General features: G+C 44.1%; 1 protein-coding gene and 1 long non-coding RNA gene across 2 annotated transcripts in view; one reads left to right on the top strand and one right to left on the bottom strand.

Annotated features, from left to right (window-relative positions):
• Positions 1-2722: 2722 nt before the first annotated feature.
• LOC124100295 (uncharacterized) lies at positions 2723-8226 on the top strand. Its single transcript, XM_046455786.2, is given in 2 exon segments — positions 2723-3064; positions 3122-8226. Coding segments are annotated over 2 exon segments (5196 nt in total). The 3' UTR covers positions 7976-8226.
• A 6612-nt stretch (positions 8227-14838) lies between these two features.
• The window catches only part of LOC124100286 (uncharacterized), a 34221-nt gene continuing 33923 nt past the window's right edge, over positions 14839-15136 (bottom strand). The window contains exon 3 of the long non-coding RNA XR_009227928.1: positions 14839-14912. This is a non-coding gene — a long non-coding RNA (uncharacterized LOC124100286). The remainder of the gene's footprint in view (positions 14913-15136) is intronic.

Raw genomic sequence — 15136 nt, 5'->3', positions numbered from 1 at the left:
TTTCAGTTTGTTTTTTACTAATTTTTAATCTACTATAAAGATAATGCAACCCAATAAGATAACACAAAACAAAACCGAAACAGATTGAAACAAAAATGGAACAAAAAATCGTTGTATCAATTTTCTCTTCCTCAGGGCCGAACAACTTCAAACCTTGAGCCAACCATTTTTCCCAGTTTGCCTGAGAAAGTTCTAAGGATAGGCAACTTGAAACAAAAACAAAATAAATCAAAACCAGAACACATTGTTTTTTGAAATGGTCACCCATTCTCTCGCCTTCCCTCAGGGGTGAGCAATTTCACTTACCCCCGAGCTTCAGGCCGCCAAATGCCACAGTCTGGCTGGGCACAAATCATGAGCCACTGAAGCAGGAACAAACTTTATTTCTGAACTCCATCAGCACACTCCACACACGCTCCCAGTAAAAATGCCGAACGCCACGCCACGTGGCTCATCCCGGGACACACTACTCCAACAGGAAATCCCTCCTCCAGAATTCCCTCCTACTGCACTTCCCCAACCAATGGGAACTCTCTGGTAGTCCTGCAAGAGCTCCAAAGTAGCAGGCCTAGGCAGACAGCAGGGATCTAACCTCCAATTGAATGCACATCTTAACATAATCATTATCATCTCAATGGCTTGCTGGGGTCACCTTTCAACCAAAAATGCCATGTGTCATTCCTACTTGGCTATGGCTCTCAGCATCCTCCTATGGGGCAACTCCTTTTAAAATGTCCTGCTTGACCACAATTATAACATGTTTTTGGCCTGGCACCTAAAGCCTGTTGTACTCCTTGCATTACTGCAGCTGCCAAGACTTGCCCCTGTACCACTGATTCATTAATATCTCTACACAATTTAATGTATGCATTTAAGTCTTTATGTTTCCAAGGTCGAATAGCCTCCCTACACCATCTATTGGCTTGTTCACAAGCTAGTTGTCTTATTAATGGCATCACTTGTTCTACATCCCCAAAGACTCTGTTTGCTGTTTGCATAAGCCTACCCACAAACTCAGCATAAGGCTCATTGGCTCCTTGTATCACCTTAGATAGCTGACATTGTAAATCCCCTTTCCTTGTAGGGTTTTCCATGCCTTAACTGCAGCTGAAGCAATCTGTAAATATATAGCAGGATCATATCCAGCTTGTTGTTGTTGACCCTCATAAGACCCTTCTCCTAGTAACATGTCTAAATTTCTCTGTGGATACCTGGCTGCTGCATTTTGCTTGGCAGTCTCCACACACAATTCCTGATTAGTAACTTTCCATAACAGATATTGTCCTCCATTTATCACAGCTTTGCACATGCTAGCCCAATCTGCTGGTGTCAAGTTTAAACTTGCAATGGATTCAACCATGCTTACAGTAAAAGGGGCTTGAGGACCATAGGCTGCTACAGCTTCTTTTAACTGCTTTACAAGTTTTAAAATCCAAAGCCTGGTGATATCGCTGCCCTCCCGCATCCTGAAGTACAGGGCATGCTAATCTTCGAGGTCCTATCTCAGGATCCCATCTATCAACTATGGGGGGTGGGGCCCACCCAGCATATGTAGTCCCCATATACATAGGTGGAGCTGTTGGTTGAATACTTATGCCCTCTGGTGATAGAAAGGGGTTAGTAGCAGCCTTTTGTTATAATTCCTCCCCTGATAGTCCTTCCTCTTCTGAACTTTCTTCCCCTTTCTGACTAGCTTGAGAGACTTCCTCTTTTACTTGATCTAAGATATCTTCTCCTTCCTCTATTATAGTCTGAACTTGAAGGACCCCAAGGCCCCAGGCCCAACATTAGGAAATCTAACCCCTGTGCCCTGAAGCTGCAAAATGTTCCCTTACACAACCCCCATGTCAAAACCCCACCAGCTGCACGTAGCACTTCAAGTCTTGCACAATGCTACCACAAGATGTTCCATATAGATAACCCCGGAAGGGCCAAACTTGAGCAAACAGGGTAAAAACAGGAACTAAACAGGGTAAAAACAGGAACTAAAAGGACAGGATGCAATTTTATGGTTTTTCCGAGAACTAAAGTGGAAAAACAAGTTTACCCCCCAGGTGACCTAAAGGCTGGATTCAGAGGAACCAATAGAATAACTATTGCTGTGCTAAGCTAAAAACTAACCCCCTGTTCCCTATAAAAGATCTGTGCCCTAGAGCCCGGGGTGCCAGTCACCAAAGCTCCGGCTGAGGTTCCACTCAGCACCCGCAGGCGCCTGTGTACGAATAAACAGCCTCTTGCTTCTTGCAGCCAGTGTCTTGTGTGGTTTGTTCCAGGTTTGAGATCTGTGGTTCTTTCATTTTGGAGGTTCCACTGAGATCCAGGATCCCAGTTCCAACCCAGATCCTATCCAGAGGACACCCGACATCACTGGGAGGTAAGCCGGCCAGCTCGAGCTCTCTGTTTTGTTGGTTTAATGTTCAGTGTCTTGTGCAGCATCTGTAAGACTATGCATAGTCATCCAGTATTTTGAGGCAGCTTGAGAAGGAGTTGACGAACTCAGACTTCTCCCCTGCCACCCTGGGAGACGTCCCAGGGATCAGAGGGGCCCGTTTCTTTGGGGCCCCTAGTGTTTCCGAGGGATACACTGTCTTTGTAGGCAATGGAGAAACCCGTACTTCTCCCAGGCCGTCTGATACTTTCGGTTTCCACCGAAGCCGCGCAGCGCTCTTCCTGTTCGGTCTCGTCTTTGTGTCTGTCTCTTTACTTTCTCTCTACAATTAACATGGGGCACTCACTGACCACCCCTTTGAGCCTCACTCTAGATCATCGGCAAGATGTTCAAGATCGGGCAAACAACCTGTCCGTGACAATCAAGAAAAAGAAATGGAAAACACTCTGCACCTCAGAATGGCCAGCCTTCAACACTGGCTGGCAGGCAGAAGGGACCTTTAACATTAATCTTATCTTACAGGTGAAATCCCGAATCTTTACCCACGGTCCTCATGGACACCCCAACCAGGTACCCTATATTGTCACCTGGGAAGATCTAACCTCCAATCCACCCCCTTGGGTGGTTCCTTTTTCTCCACCCAAACCCCTTGAACCTTCTGCTCCCCTCATCCCCGTTCCCCCTCCCCCTTCTCAAACCTCTCAACTTTACCCCATTCTTAACAAATCTGAGACCTTAATTAAATCAGGGGCAACGCCAAAGAAGGTTCTGCCGCCAGAAGACTCAACTCTGATTGACCTGCTGACTGACGAGCCTCCTCCTTACCAGCCCCAACCCTTACAAGCCCCTGAACCTGATCAACAATCCTCAGAGGAGGAAAACAACCAGGAGGGCCCAACTGCCAGTGCTCCCCCGGATCCATCTCCCATGGTGGGACGACTCCGGGGACGTCGAGACCACACTGCCTCGGGGGACACCTCTAAAGTCCTCCCCCTACGACAAACAGGGGGCCCCAATGGCCAATATCAGTACTGGCCTTTCTCTGCCTCTGACCTCTATAACTGGAAAACCCATAACCCTTCCTTTACTAAGGACCCTATAGCTCTAACTTCTTTGATTGAGTCTATTCTAGTAACTCACCAGCCAACATGGGATGATTGCCAGCAGCTCTTACAGATACTCCTCACTTCAGAGGAGAAACAAAAGGTTCTCTTGGAAGCTCGCAAAAATGTGCCAGGGGACGACGGGCACCCCACCCAACTCCCAAATTTGATTAACAAAGCTTTTCCTTTAACCCGGCCAAACTGGGACTATGCGACTGAAGCAGGTAGGAACCACCTACGTCTCTATCGCCAGTTACTCATAGCGGGTTTCCATGGAGCAGGGCGACGGCCCACCAATTTGGCTCAGGTAAGACAGACTATCCAGGGGTCAGAGGAAACTCCAACAGCCTTCTTAGAGAGATTAAAAGAGGCTTATCGGAGGTTTACTCCCTTTGATCCTGATAGTGAGGACCAGAAAGGAAACATTTCTATGGCTTTTATTTGGCAGTCCGCCCCAGACATCAGAACTAAATTGCAAAGATTAGATAACCTACAGGATTTTTCTCTAGCAGATTTACTGAAGGAAGCTGAGAAGATATTTAACAAAAGAGAAACTCCAGAAGAACGAGAAGATAGGATTATAAAGATGCAAGAAGAACGAGACCTTAAGCTTAGGGAAGAATCAGATAAGAGAGAGAGAGAGAAAGACCGGAGGTGTAACAGGGAACTGAAAAAAATATTGGCCACTGTAGTTCAGGCAGGACAGCAGGGAGACAAGATAAACAGGGACAGGGAACGGAGCAAACCCCGTGTAGACCGAGACCAATGTGCCTACTGCAAGGAAAAAGGACACTGGGTAAAAGACTGCCCAAGGAGACCCCCCAACCCCAGAAGAGGTACAAATCGGACCCCCCAACTGCTAGCCTTAGACAAAGACTAGGGGAGTCAGGGCCAGGAGCTCCCCCCTGAGCCCCGGGTAACTCTGCAAGTAGGGGGGCAACCTGTGACCTTCCTAGTGGATACAGGAGCCCAACACTCGGTGCTAACGCAAGCACCAGGGCCCATGAGCCACAAAACGACATGGGTTCAAGGTGCCACCGGGAGCAAACCATACCGATGGACCACCAAAAGAGAAGTACACCTTGCCACAGGTAAGGTTTCCCATTCGTTTCTACATGTGCCTGATTGTCCGTATCCACTACTAGGAAGAGACTTATTGACCAAGTTGAGAGCCCAAATTTATTTTAAAGATGGGAGTGCCTCCATCACAGGGCCAAACCAGACCCCCTTACATATATTGACTTTCAAATTGGAAGACGAATATAAACTGTTTGACAAACCTTCTGTACCTATGAAAGATATGAACTATTGGCTTAGTTCTTACCCGGAGGCCTGGGCTGAAACTGGAGGAATGGGAATGGCTAAACAACAATCTCCAATAGTCGTTCACCTAAAAGCCACTGCTACTCCCATCAGTATTAAACAATATCCTATGTCAAGGGAGACCTATCAGGGCATCAAACCACATATCAAACGCCTCCTAGACCAAGGCATTCTAACATCTTGCCGGTCGCCCTGGAACACTCCATTGCTGCCCATCAAAAAGCCGGGAACTAATGATTACTGACCGGTCCAAGACTTAAGGGAGGTTAACAAGAGGGTAGAAGATATTCACCCCACAGTGCCAAATCCTTACAATCTCCTCAGCACCTTGCCTCCTAGCCATACTTGGTATACTGTTCTGGATCTAAAAGATGCCTTCTTCTGCCTAAGACTGTCTCCCCAAAGTCAGGCTCTTTTTGCATTCGAATGGAAGGATCCAGAGGAAGGAGTCTCTGGACAACTGACCTGGACGAGACTGCCACAAGGATTTAAAAACAGCCCAACACTCTTCGATGAGGCCTTGCATCAGGATTTGGCCGATTTTCGTGTAAGACACCCTTCCTTAATCCTGCTTCAATATGTAGATGACATCTTGCTGGCTGCAGCCTCCAAGGAAGATTGCCTAACAGGTACGGAGGAATTATTGCAAACTTTGGGACTATTAGGGTACCGGGCGTCAGCAAAAAAGGCCCAAATCTGTCAGACAAAAGTTACCTATCTTGGCTATGAACTCCATGATGGTCAACGCTGGTTGACAGCTGCCAGAAAAGAGACTATCTCGAGTATACCAGCCCCCCAGAGCCCCAAGCAGCTGCAGGAATTTCTAGGGACCGCCGGTTTCTGTAGACTCTGGATTCCTGGGTTTGCTGAGATAGCAGCCCCCTTGTATCTACTGACTAAACAAGGTAACTCCTTTACCTGGACTAAGGAGCATCAGTTGGCATTTGATCACCTTAAATTGGCTCTTCTGTCTGCCCCCGCCTTGGGCCTACCGGACATTACCAAGCCTTTTGATCTATTTGTAGATGAAAAACAGGGTTATGCAAAAGGGGTTTTAACCCAAAAGCTGGGGCCCTGGAGGCGACCGATAGCCTACCTGTCAAAGAAATTAGATCCAGTGGCAGCAGGATGGCCACCATGCCTCCGGATGATAGCGGCTGTGGCCCTTCTGATTAAGGATGCCACTAAACTGACTTTGGGACAGCCATTAACCCTATTAACCCCTCATGCCATTGAGACCATAATTCGCCAGCCACCCGATCGCTGGATGTCAAACGCCCGACTCACCCATTACCAGTCTCTGTTGTTGGACACTGACCGAATTCAGTTTGGCCCCATGGTGACCCTGAATCCAGCAACCCTCCTGCCGCTCCCAGGAGAAGCCGATCCTCACAACTGCCAGCAGATTCTTGCAGAGACACAGGGGACCCAGCCAGACCTCACAGACCAACCAATGAAAGATGCGGAGCTAGTTTGGTACACGGATGGAAGCAGTTATCTGCTCAATGGAGAACGACGAGCGGGAGCAGCCATCACCACCGAATCTGAGGTAATATGGGCGAGTGCACTTCCGGGCGGGACATCAGCTCAGCGGGCAGAACTGATAGCTCTGACTCAAGCCTTGAAGTTGGCAGAGGGGAAGAAACTAAACATATACACAGACAGCAGATATGCCTTTGCCACGGCTCATATACATGGAGAAATTTACAGGCGACGGGGATTACTGACCTCAGAGGGGAAAGAAATCAAAAATAAGACTGAAATATTAGCTTTGCTTAAAGCTTTATTTTTACCTAAAAAGTTAAGTATCATGCATTGTCCCGGCCATCAGAAAGGGGATACTCCAGAGGCCAGAGGAAACAGATTAGCAGATGAGACCGCTAAAAAGGCCGCCCTAGGGCCACTACTTCTGATAATGACTCTATTGCCCCAACGAGCAGACCCACAACATGATGACCATGAGGAACAATGGGTCTATGAGGACCAAGATTTAAGTGTCATACAGAAACTGGGGGCCACTTACAACCCAGAAGAAAATACCTGGAAATACCAGGGAAAGACGATCATGCCCCTCAAAAATGCAAAACAACTGGTGAAGTCCCTACACAGACTGACACATCTTGGGGCTAAAGAGATGAAAGAACTCTTAGAACGTGGAGAGGGTACTCTACATCTTCCAAATAGGGATCGACTCCTCCAGCGGGTTGCAGAAAATTGTCAGGCCTGTGCCCAGGTAAATGCTGGTAAAGTCAAACTTGGAACAGGAGTCCGGGTTCGAGGACATAAACCCGGGACACATTGGGAAATAGATTTCACTGAAGTCAAACCTGGTATGTATGGATATAAATATCTTCTAGTCTTCGTTGATACTTTTTCCGGATGGGTCGAAGCGTTCCCCACCCGACATGAAACTGCCAAAACCGTTGCTAAGAAGCTATTGGAAGAAATCTTTCCAAGGTATGGGGTACCCGGGACAATTGGGTCGGATAATGGGCCTGCCTTCATCTCCCAGGTAAGTCAGATGGTGGCCAATACATTGGGGATTAATTGGAAATTACACTGTGCTTATAGACCCCAAAGTTCAGGACAGGTAGAAAGGATGAATACAACCATTAAGGAGACTTTAACTAAATTAACGCTTGAAACTGGCACTAGAGACTGGGTACAACTCCTACCTTTAGCCTTGTATCGGGCCCGAAACACCCCAGGCCCACAGGGACTAACTCCATTTGAAATCCTGTACGGTGCCCCACCACCCGCTGTTAACTTTTATGAAACTGAAACTTATGCCTCCCTCACCCCATCTATGCAGACTCATTTACGTGCCTTGCAATTGGTCCAGAACGAGGTCTGGAAGCCTCTAGCCGCAGCATACAAAGAGGAACTTAAAACCCCCTAGCTACCACATCCCTTCAAGGTCGGAGATACCGTCTGGGTATGCAGACACCAGAGCAAGAACCTCGAACCGCGGTGGAAAGGACCCTACACCATTCTGCTGACCACTCCTACTGCAATCAAAGTGGACGGCATTGCTGCTTGGATCCATGCGTCCCACGTGAAGACTGCACATCCACGGGAGTCCGCAGATAACTCTCCGGATCCAGAATGGAAGCTACAACGCACCCAAAATCCGCTAAAGATAAGACTCACTCGCTGTTGATTTTTCTTGCTTTGTGCTTTATCTTCCCCATATCAGCCGCCTATAACCCCAACCAGCCTGTGAGCCAGACATGGCAAGTAATATCGGGGACAGGAGATATAGTTTGGGAAAAAACTTCCACAAAATACCCCCTTTGGGCTTGGTGGCCTACCCTAGACCCTGATCTTTGTCACCTGCTGGCTGGAGCAGACGACTTTGATATCCCGGCTACTGGCCCGGCTAAACCAGGTCCAGAAGTGTGCACCACCAGTGGACACTGCCCCTGCTCCCGTTATCCAGCAGGGTGTAGGGACCCGAGAGCTCAAGCAGCTCTAAGAAAGAAATCCTTCTACGTATGCCCTAGGGACGGGAGATCTATGTGGGCAATACGAATATTACTATTGTGGGGCTTGGGGATGTGAAACTACTGGGGAAGCATGGTGGAAGCCAAGCTCATCTTGGGATTTAATACAAGTAAAAAGAGAAAAGCAAAATGAGCCCCCACTCTCCACCGACTATTGTAAGAGTAAGCCTGGGACAGTCAAAACTTTATGGTACGGGGAAGGGCCATGTACCGCATTTGCCTGCAACCCCTTAAACATCACCTTTACTCAGGCAGGCAAAATATCAAAGGATTGGATAAAAGGAAGGCTATGGGGCCTAAGAGTATATCACCAGACTGCCTATGACCCTGGGGTCCTATTCAAAATTAGATTAATAGTGAATACCGACCCCCAACCAGTAGGCCCTAATGAGGTACTCTGGGATCAAAAGGCTCCTCCTCCTAAAAGATATACTCCTCCTCCTAAAAGATACAAACCAGCAACCCCAAGGCTGAAACCGGCAACCCCAAGGCCGAAACCGGCACCCCCAAGGCCAACGCCCCCATCTAAATCTACCTATCCAAGCCCCCCCATTTCCCCAATCGTGCAGATTGCCACAAGTTCTACACTATCAGGGTCAGGAAAAAGACTGATAGACCTAGTTGAAGGGGGATATCAAGCCCTTAATTCCACCCAGCCCAATCTTACTGAGTCCTGCTGGATTTGCCTACAGGCAAGCCCCCCCTACTATGAAGGGGTAGCTGTTAACGGGAGTTTTACCTACGATGCTCCCACCAGTTGCAACTGGGGAACAAGACACATGTTGACTTTGCCTGAAGTAACTGGTTCAGGAACATGCCTAGGGGGCTCCTCTATATTGGGGAAGAATGAACTCTGTACACGCACTGTAAATGTGTCATCCTCTGATATGTCCAAATACATAGTGCCCTCGCCAGGTCTTTACTGGGCATGTAACACCGGGATTACTCCATGTGTCGCGGTAGCTACCTTTAACCAGTCTAAGGATTTTTGTGTGTTAGTCCAGATCTATCCAAGGCTACTCTATTATTCCACAGAAGAATTTGAAGGACATTTCATGGGCAGGACTCGATTCACCCGAGAGCCTATCAGCATTACCCTGGCAGTTTTGCTGGGGGCAGGAATGTTGGCAGGGGTTGGAACTGGGGCTGCAGCTCTGATTGAAGGCCCTAGACAGCTGGGGATCCTAGAAATACAACAAGACCTGAGAGCAATAGAAACCTCTGTAACCGCATTGGAAAAATCCTTAACCTCCTTATCAGAGGTGGTATTACAGAATAGACGGGGGCTAGACTTATTATTCTTAAAGGAAGGAGGACTTTGTGCTGCCTTAAAAGAAAACTGTTGCTTTTACACAGATCACACAGGGGTAGTAAGGGAGTCCATGACAAAGCTCAGAGAAAGACTAGATGCAAGAGAAAAGTCCCTGCAAGGCTCCCAAAGTTGGTTTGAAAGCTGGTTTAACAAGTCCCCTTGGTTAACTACTGTATTATCCACTGTAGCCGGCCCCTTGATTGTATTGCTGTTGATTTTAACATTTGGACCCTGCATATTTAACAGATTAATGCAGTTTATAAAAGAAAGACTATCCGTAATCCAAACTATGGTTCTCACTCAGCAATATCAGTTACTCCAACAACATGCTGAGCCATCAGCTGAGACAATGCTGGAATCTGAGCACATGGGTCAATGGATATAAGATTATATCCATGATATAGAAAAGGGGGAAATGAAGGACCCCAAGGCCCCAGGCCCAACATTAGGAAATCTAACCCCTGTGCCCTGAAGCTGCAAAATGTTCCCTTACACAACCCCCATGTCAAAACCCCACCAGCTGCACGTAGCACTTCAAGTCTTGCACAATGCTACCACAAGATGTTCCATATAGATAACCCCGGAAGGGCCAAACTTGAGCAAACAGGGTAAAAACAGGAACTAAACAGGGTAAAAACAGGAACTAAAAGGACAGGATGCAATTTTATGGTTTTTCCGAGAACTAAAGTGGAAAAACAAGTTTACCCCCCAGGTGACCTAAAGGCTGGATTCAGAGGAACCAATAGAATAACTATTGCTGTGCTAAGCTAAAAACTAACCCCCTGTTCCCTATAAAAGATCTGTGCCCTAGAGCCCGGGGTGCCAGTCACCAAAGCTCCGGCTGAGGTTCCACTCAGCACCCGCAGGCGCCTGTGTACGAATAAACAGCCTCTTGCTTCTTGCAGCCAGTGTCTCGTGTGGTTCGTTCCAGGTTTGAGATCTGTGGTTCTTTCAAACTGAAGGCTTTGGACTAAGCAAACAAGATCGTACAACATCCATAATGGTAATGTGCTGACTGGCAGAGTTCCTGGGCTTTTCTTTTCTATCTTTTTAAAGTTTTCACCATGATGGTCCCATTGTGATATATTTAACAACCCCTCCTCTAAGATCCATGGGCTACATTTTTGTATCATATCAACGTATGCCCTAACTGTTCTTGGTTTTACTGGGGTGCCTCCTTCCTTTAGCAATTTACTTAACACGCTTTCGGTTTGATTTTTACTAACTATTGATCCCAAATTTCCATAACAAAGACAACACAATACACTAAGATAAAACGAAACAAAACAAAACAAAAACACACTGCGTCAATTTTTCTATTTTCTTGAAATGGCCATCCATCCTCTTGCCCTATCTGCTCCTCAGGGGCGAGCAGCTTTCCTCCCATCTTATCTATTTCTAGGGACAGGCAGCTTACCTTGTCACTTACCCCTGAGCATCCCAGAGTTCCCTGTATGGGCCACCACTTGCCACAGTCCAGCTGGGCAAAGTAACTGAGATGTGACAAGCAACTACGAAGGTTGAAGCAGGAACTGCTTTATTGCGGAACAGCAGAGGTATATGTATCTAACTGATTTACATAAAGCATGGCTCAATCAGCATCATCCAATCATAGCATTGCTCCCCTACAGATACAGTAATCAGCCAATAAGGAGTCCTCACCATCTTGATGGCTCGGTGGCATTGCCTCACAAGCCACTCCTCCTGGCAAACTGCCAGAGGCCATCTTGACTTGGTCGAGGCCTCCAACAAATACCTTTAAATTTTTATATCTCAATGTAAACGGTAATATACGGTTTGGTTACAAAACATCAAATAATATAAATAAATCCCCAATAAAATCCATTATCCTTATAAGTTTATAATTGTGGTGAGCCGCTTCTGCCGTTTCTGCAGACTATGGTCGCCATTACAAGATGGCGCTGGCTCCGCTGTGGTCTGTGACAAACAACTCCTTATTTGGGAGAGTTGGCGCATGGTTTTTCACCACCCTATGAGAAAGCTCCACGTGGCAGCTTCGCATTGGGGCTTGAGATGCTTTATTAAGGCTGGGAGGGGCATCCGAGAGGGAGAAGAAGAAATATCAAGGGCCTGAATAAACTGCTGAAAGAAGATTCCTGAGTTGCGTCTTCCTTGCGGGCAAGGGGTTGCGACATATAATTACCATTACACACAACTTTAGTTTGGAGAACACTAGCTTGATAAAATGTTTCTTTAAACCTTTTATCTTAAAGACTTGTATACCTGATGAACACATTTAATCTGTAAAGAAGAGTAATGTGCCACACTTTTATTGATGTTTTTATATTAACCAAGGTTAGCTTTTAAAGAAAAATATAGACTCTGTAATGTAGGACAATACTTTAAAATAACATTTGCTGTTTAACCACAGATGTACAAACCTTAATTTCTCAAAGATTAGTTGCTCTAGAGAATAAAATTTAACAGACATAATGTAATTAATATTTAGAAGTTTTTGTCATTTTAACATATAAATATATCAGTACATTAATATTTTTCCTTAGGGAATGAACTTTAATAGTTTAAACTATTTGTGTTATATATATAACCAATGTAGTTACATATAAACCTCTTAATATTTATCTTTTATTTATAGACCTTTATATTACTTAATTAGACCCTTTTGTTGTTTACTTAGATGTATTGTAAATATACTTTACCATATAAAGACTTTTTAACCTGGGAACATATTTTTGCTAAATATATTTTTATATTTAGAACCTTTTAATAATTTTTAATCCATTGATCCTTTTTCTCTATTTATACCTTGAAATCACTCTTATAAATTTCTGAATTTAGATAAATTAATACATTTTAATGAGATGAAATATTTTGTTATTTACAGTACTTTAATTGAAATGGAGTTGCAACCTCTTTACTCCTTGTATGTAGAATCATACATATTGGGACTTTTAATTTATAGTAACCTTGTTTTTATGATAACACAAAATAATTTTCATAGAGAACATCTTTTTCTTATCTTTTTTTTCTCTCACATTTCTACAACTTTTGAAATCAATTATTTTCCATGCATCACTTATTGAGGACTAGAATGTCTAATTAGAATATTTCCATTTTATTTAATTTCCTTTAATTTTTTACTTTTTTTCTTTCTAGTTTAAATTTTTAAAGTTTAAACACACCCCCCCACACACACATCTCACTTCTCCATTTCCCTTGAATCTCTTTCTCTCTTTTCTTCCTTTGATTTTTACTTCCATTTTCTCTCATCCTTCCTCATAATCATCACATTTATACCCCTTTTTGTTTCTCCTTGTCCACCATTAAAACTTGTAAACCCTTTTACAATCTTACTGGTTTTTATTGTAGGCAATAACTGAACATATCACTTCTGTTTGTTGCAAAAAAAAAAAAAAAAAAAAAACCAAAAACCCCCAAACCCTCTAGATGTCTTATCAGGAGCTATTTGGTTTAAGGCTGTATATTGTTTGCATTGTTGCTGTTATTATTTGTCTCCCTCTTAAGTGCAAGGTGCTGTAAACCCTCAGGATGTTATAAGTCTACATGTACAAGCTGTACTGCTTCAGATCTATTCTGCTAGATGGGTAGGCACACAAACAACATGAAAAAAACATGGGAACAAATCACCTTGAACAAATCAAGGTGCTCCAATAATAGAATCCATTGACATCACCATGGAAGAAATATCAAAGAAGGAGTTTAGAATACACATAGTTAAACTGATTAAGTAAAGAATGATGTATGGAGTAAAATAAGAGAAAATACAGGAAGTGAAAGATCATTTCAATAAAGAGAAATAGATTCTGAAAAGAAACCTAGCAGAAATCCGAAATGCAGTCATCAACAAACCAAATTAAAAATTCAGTGGAAAGCATGAACAACAGACTAGATCACTTGGAAGGCAGAGTTTCAGGCAATGAAGAAAAATGTATAATCTTGAAAATAAATTTGACCATGGAATAAAGAGGTTAAGAGACCATGAACAGAACTTGCAAGAAATATGGGATAACATGAAAAAGACCAAATTTAAGATTTATTGGTATTGATGAAGGCACAGAGATACCAACCACAGGAATGCACAATGTTTTCAATGAATTAATATCAGAAAATTTCTCAAACCTTGTGATACCAAAACCGAGACCCTCGAATAACTCTCAGACCACACATTGCCATTCCAATTAATCCTTTGTTGCTGTCCAGCAGCAGACACTCTGCTCTCTAAAAGCGAGATAGTCAGAGTGACACCCCCCCTTCAGTTTGGCCACATATTTAAGCCAAAAAACCACAAAAGGGACATTTGGGGGTTTAGCCAATGCAAGCAAGCCAAGTTACAGAAGCAGGAGAGTGCAGCCAGGTGGCAGGAGGCTTAGCCAATCAAAATAAGCCCAGTTACCCCAGTTACAGAAACAGGAGATTGCGGTTAGATAGTTCCATGTTCTTGAGGGTTTCCACAACAAAAGGTAAAACAACTTGCCCCAGTCATGACCTTTTTTAGTTGGCATGGCTGTTTCACACAATGGAGTTACTAAACAAAATGGAGTCACTATAGTCAAGACTTCTGTCTCATCACAGCCTAAAGAATGAAATGGAAAATTAAATACAGGAAGCATATAGGACCCCAAGTATACAAAATTGCAACAGCCCAACACCAATGCACATCATTATAAAAATGCCTCCATACAAAATTAGGATAGAACTTTAAAGGCTGCCAGAGGAAAAATGACACATTATGTTTAGAGCTGATTTCTCAGTTCTTTCAGAACCTCAAAGCTAAGAGGTCTTGGAATAATATGTACCAAGCTCTGAAAGAAAATGGATGCCAGCCAAGAATACTGTACCCAGAAAAGTTAAGCTTCAGAATTGAAGATGAAATAAAAACCTTCCATGATAAACAAAAGTTAAAAGAATTCACAGCTAGAAAGCCTACACTAGAGAACATTCTTGGCAAAATATTTCACAAGGAAGAAATGAAAAATAAAAGTGAAAACGAGCAAAGGGAGGAGCTACACTAAAGAAACAGTCAACCAAAGGAGAAATTAATTCAAATTTAAAACCAGAAATAAACAAAAATGACTGGGGATACAAATAATATCTCAATAATAACACTGAATGTAAATGGCCTAAGCTCATCTATCAAAAACATAGTCTGACAGATTGGATTAAACAACAAGACACAACAATATGAACATAAACCAAGAGACTCACCTCTCACCCATGTCCCATGTGGGCAGTGGAATTTGGGTTTCTTCTGCATGATTCAGGCTAGCTGCTAAATAAATCTGAGAAAAGAAAATGGTGAAAAAATCCATAACACAGAAAGTAATTTTAGAAAGTAAGGACAGGACAGCCCTCTACCTTAGGGGTCAAGCTTCCATACTGGAAAGAGAGAGAGAGAACAAGACCCCACGTTTGCTTTATTATATTGGGGAAAACTTCAAAGGTTTTCCATAGAATGTACTTCTGTCAAATAAGGTAGGAGGTGGGCTGTCCAGTCCCAATGGGA

Source organism: Marmota monax, unplaced genomic scaffold (assembly GCF_021218885.2).
Source record: "Marmota monax isolate L192 unplaced genomic scaffold, Marmota_monax_Labrador192_F-V1.1 WCK01_AAM20220418_F8-fsc00149, whole genome shotgun sequence".
Classification (NCBI taxonomy): Eukaryota; Metazoa; Chordata; class Mammalia; order Rodentia; family Sciuridae; genus Marmota; species Marmota monax.
This window is presented reverse-complemented; position numbering and strand designations above follow the sequence as displayed.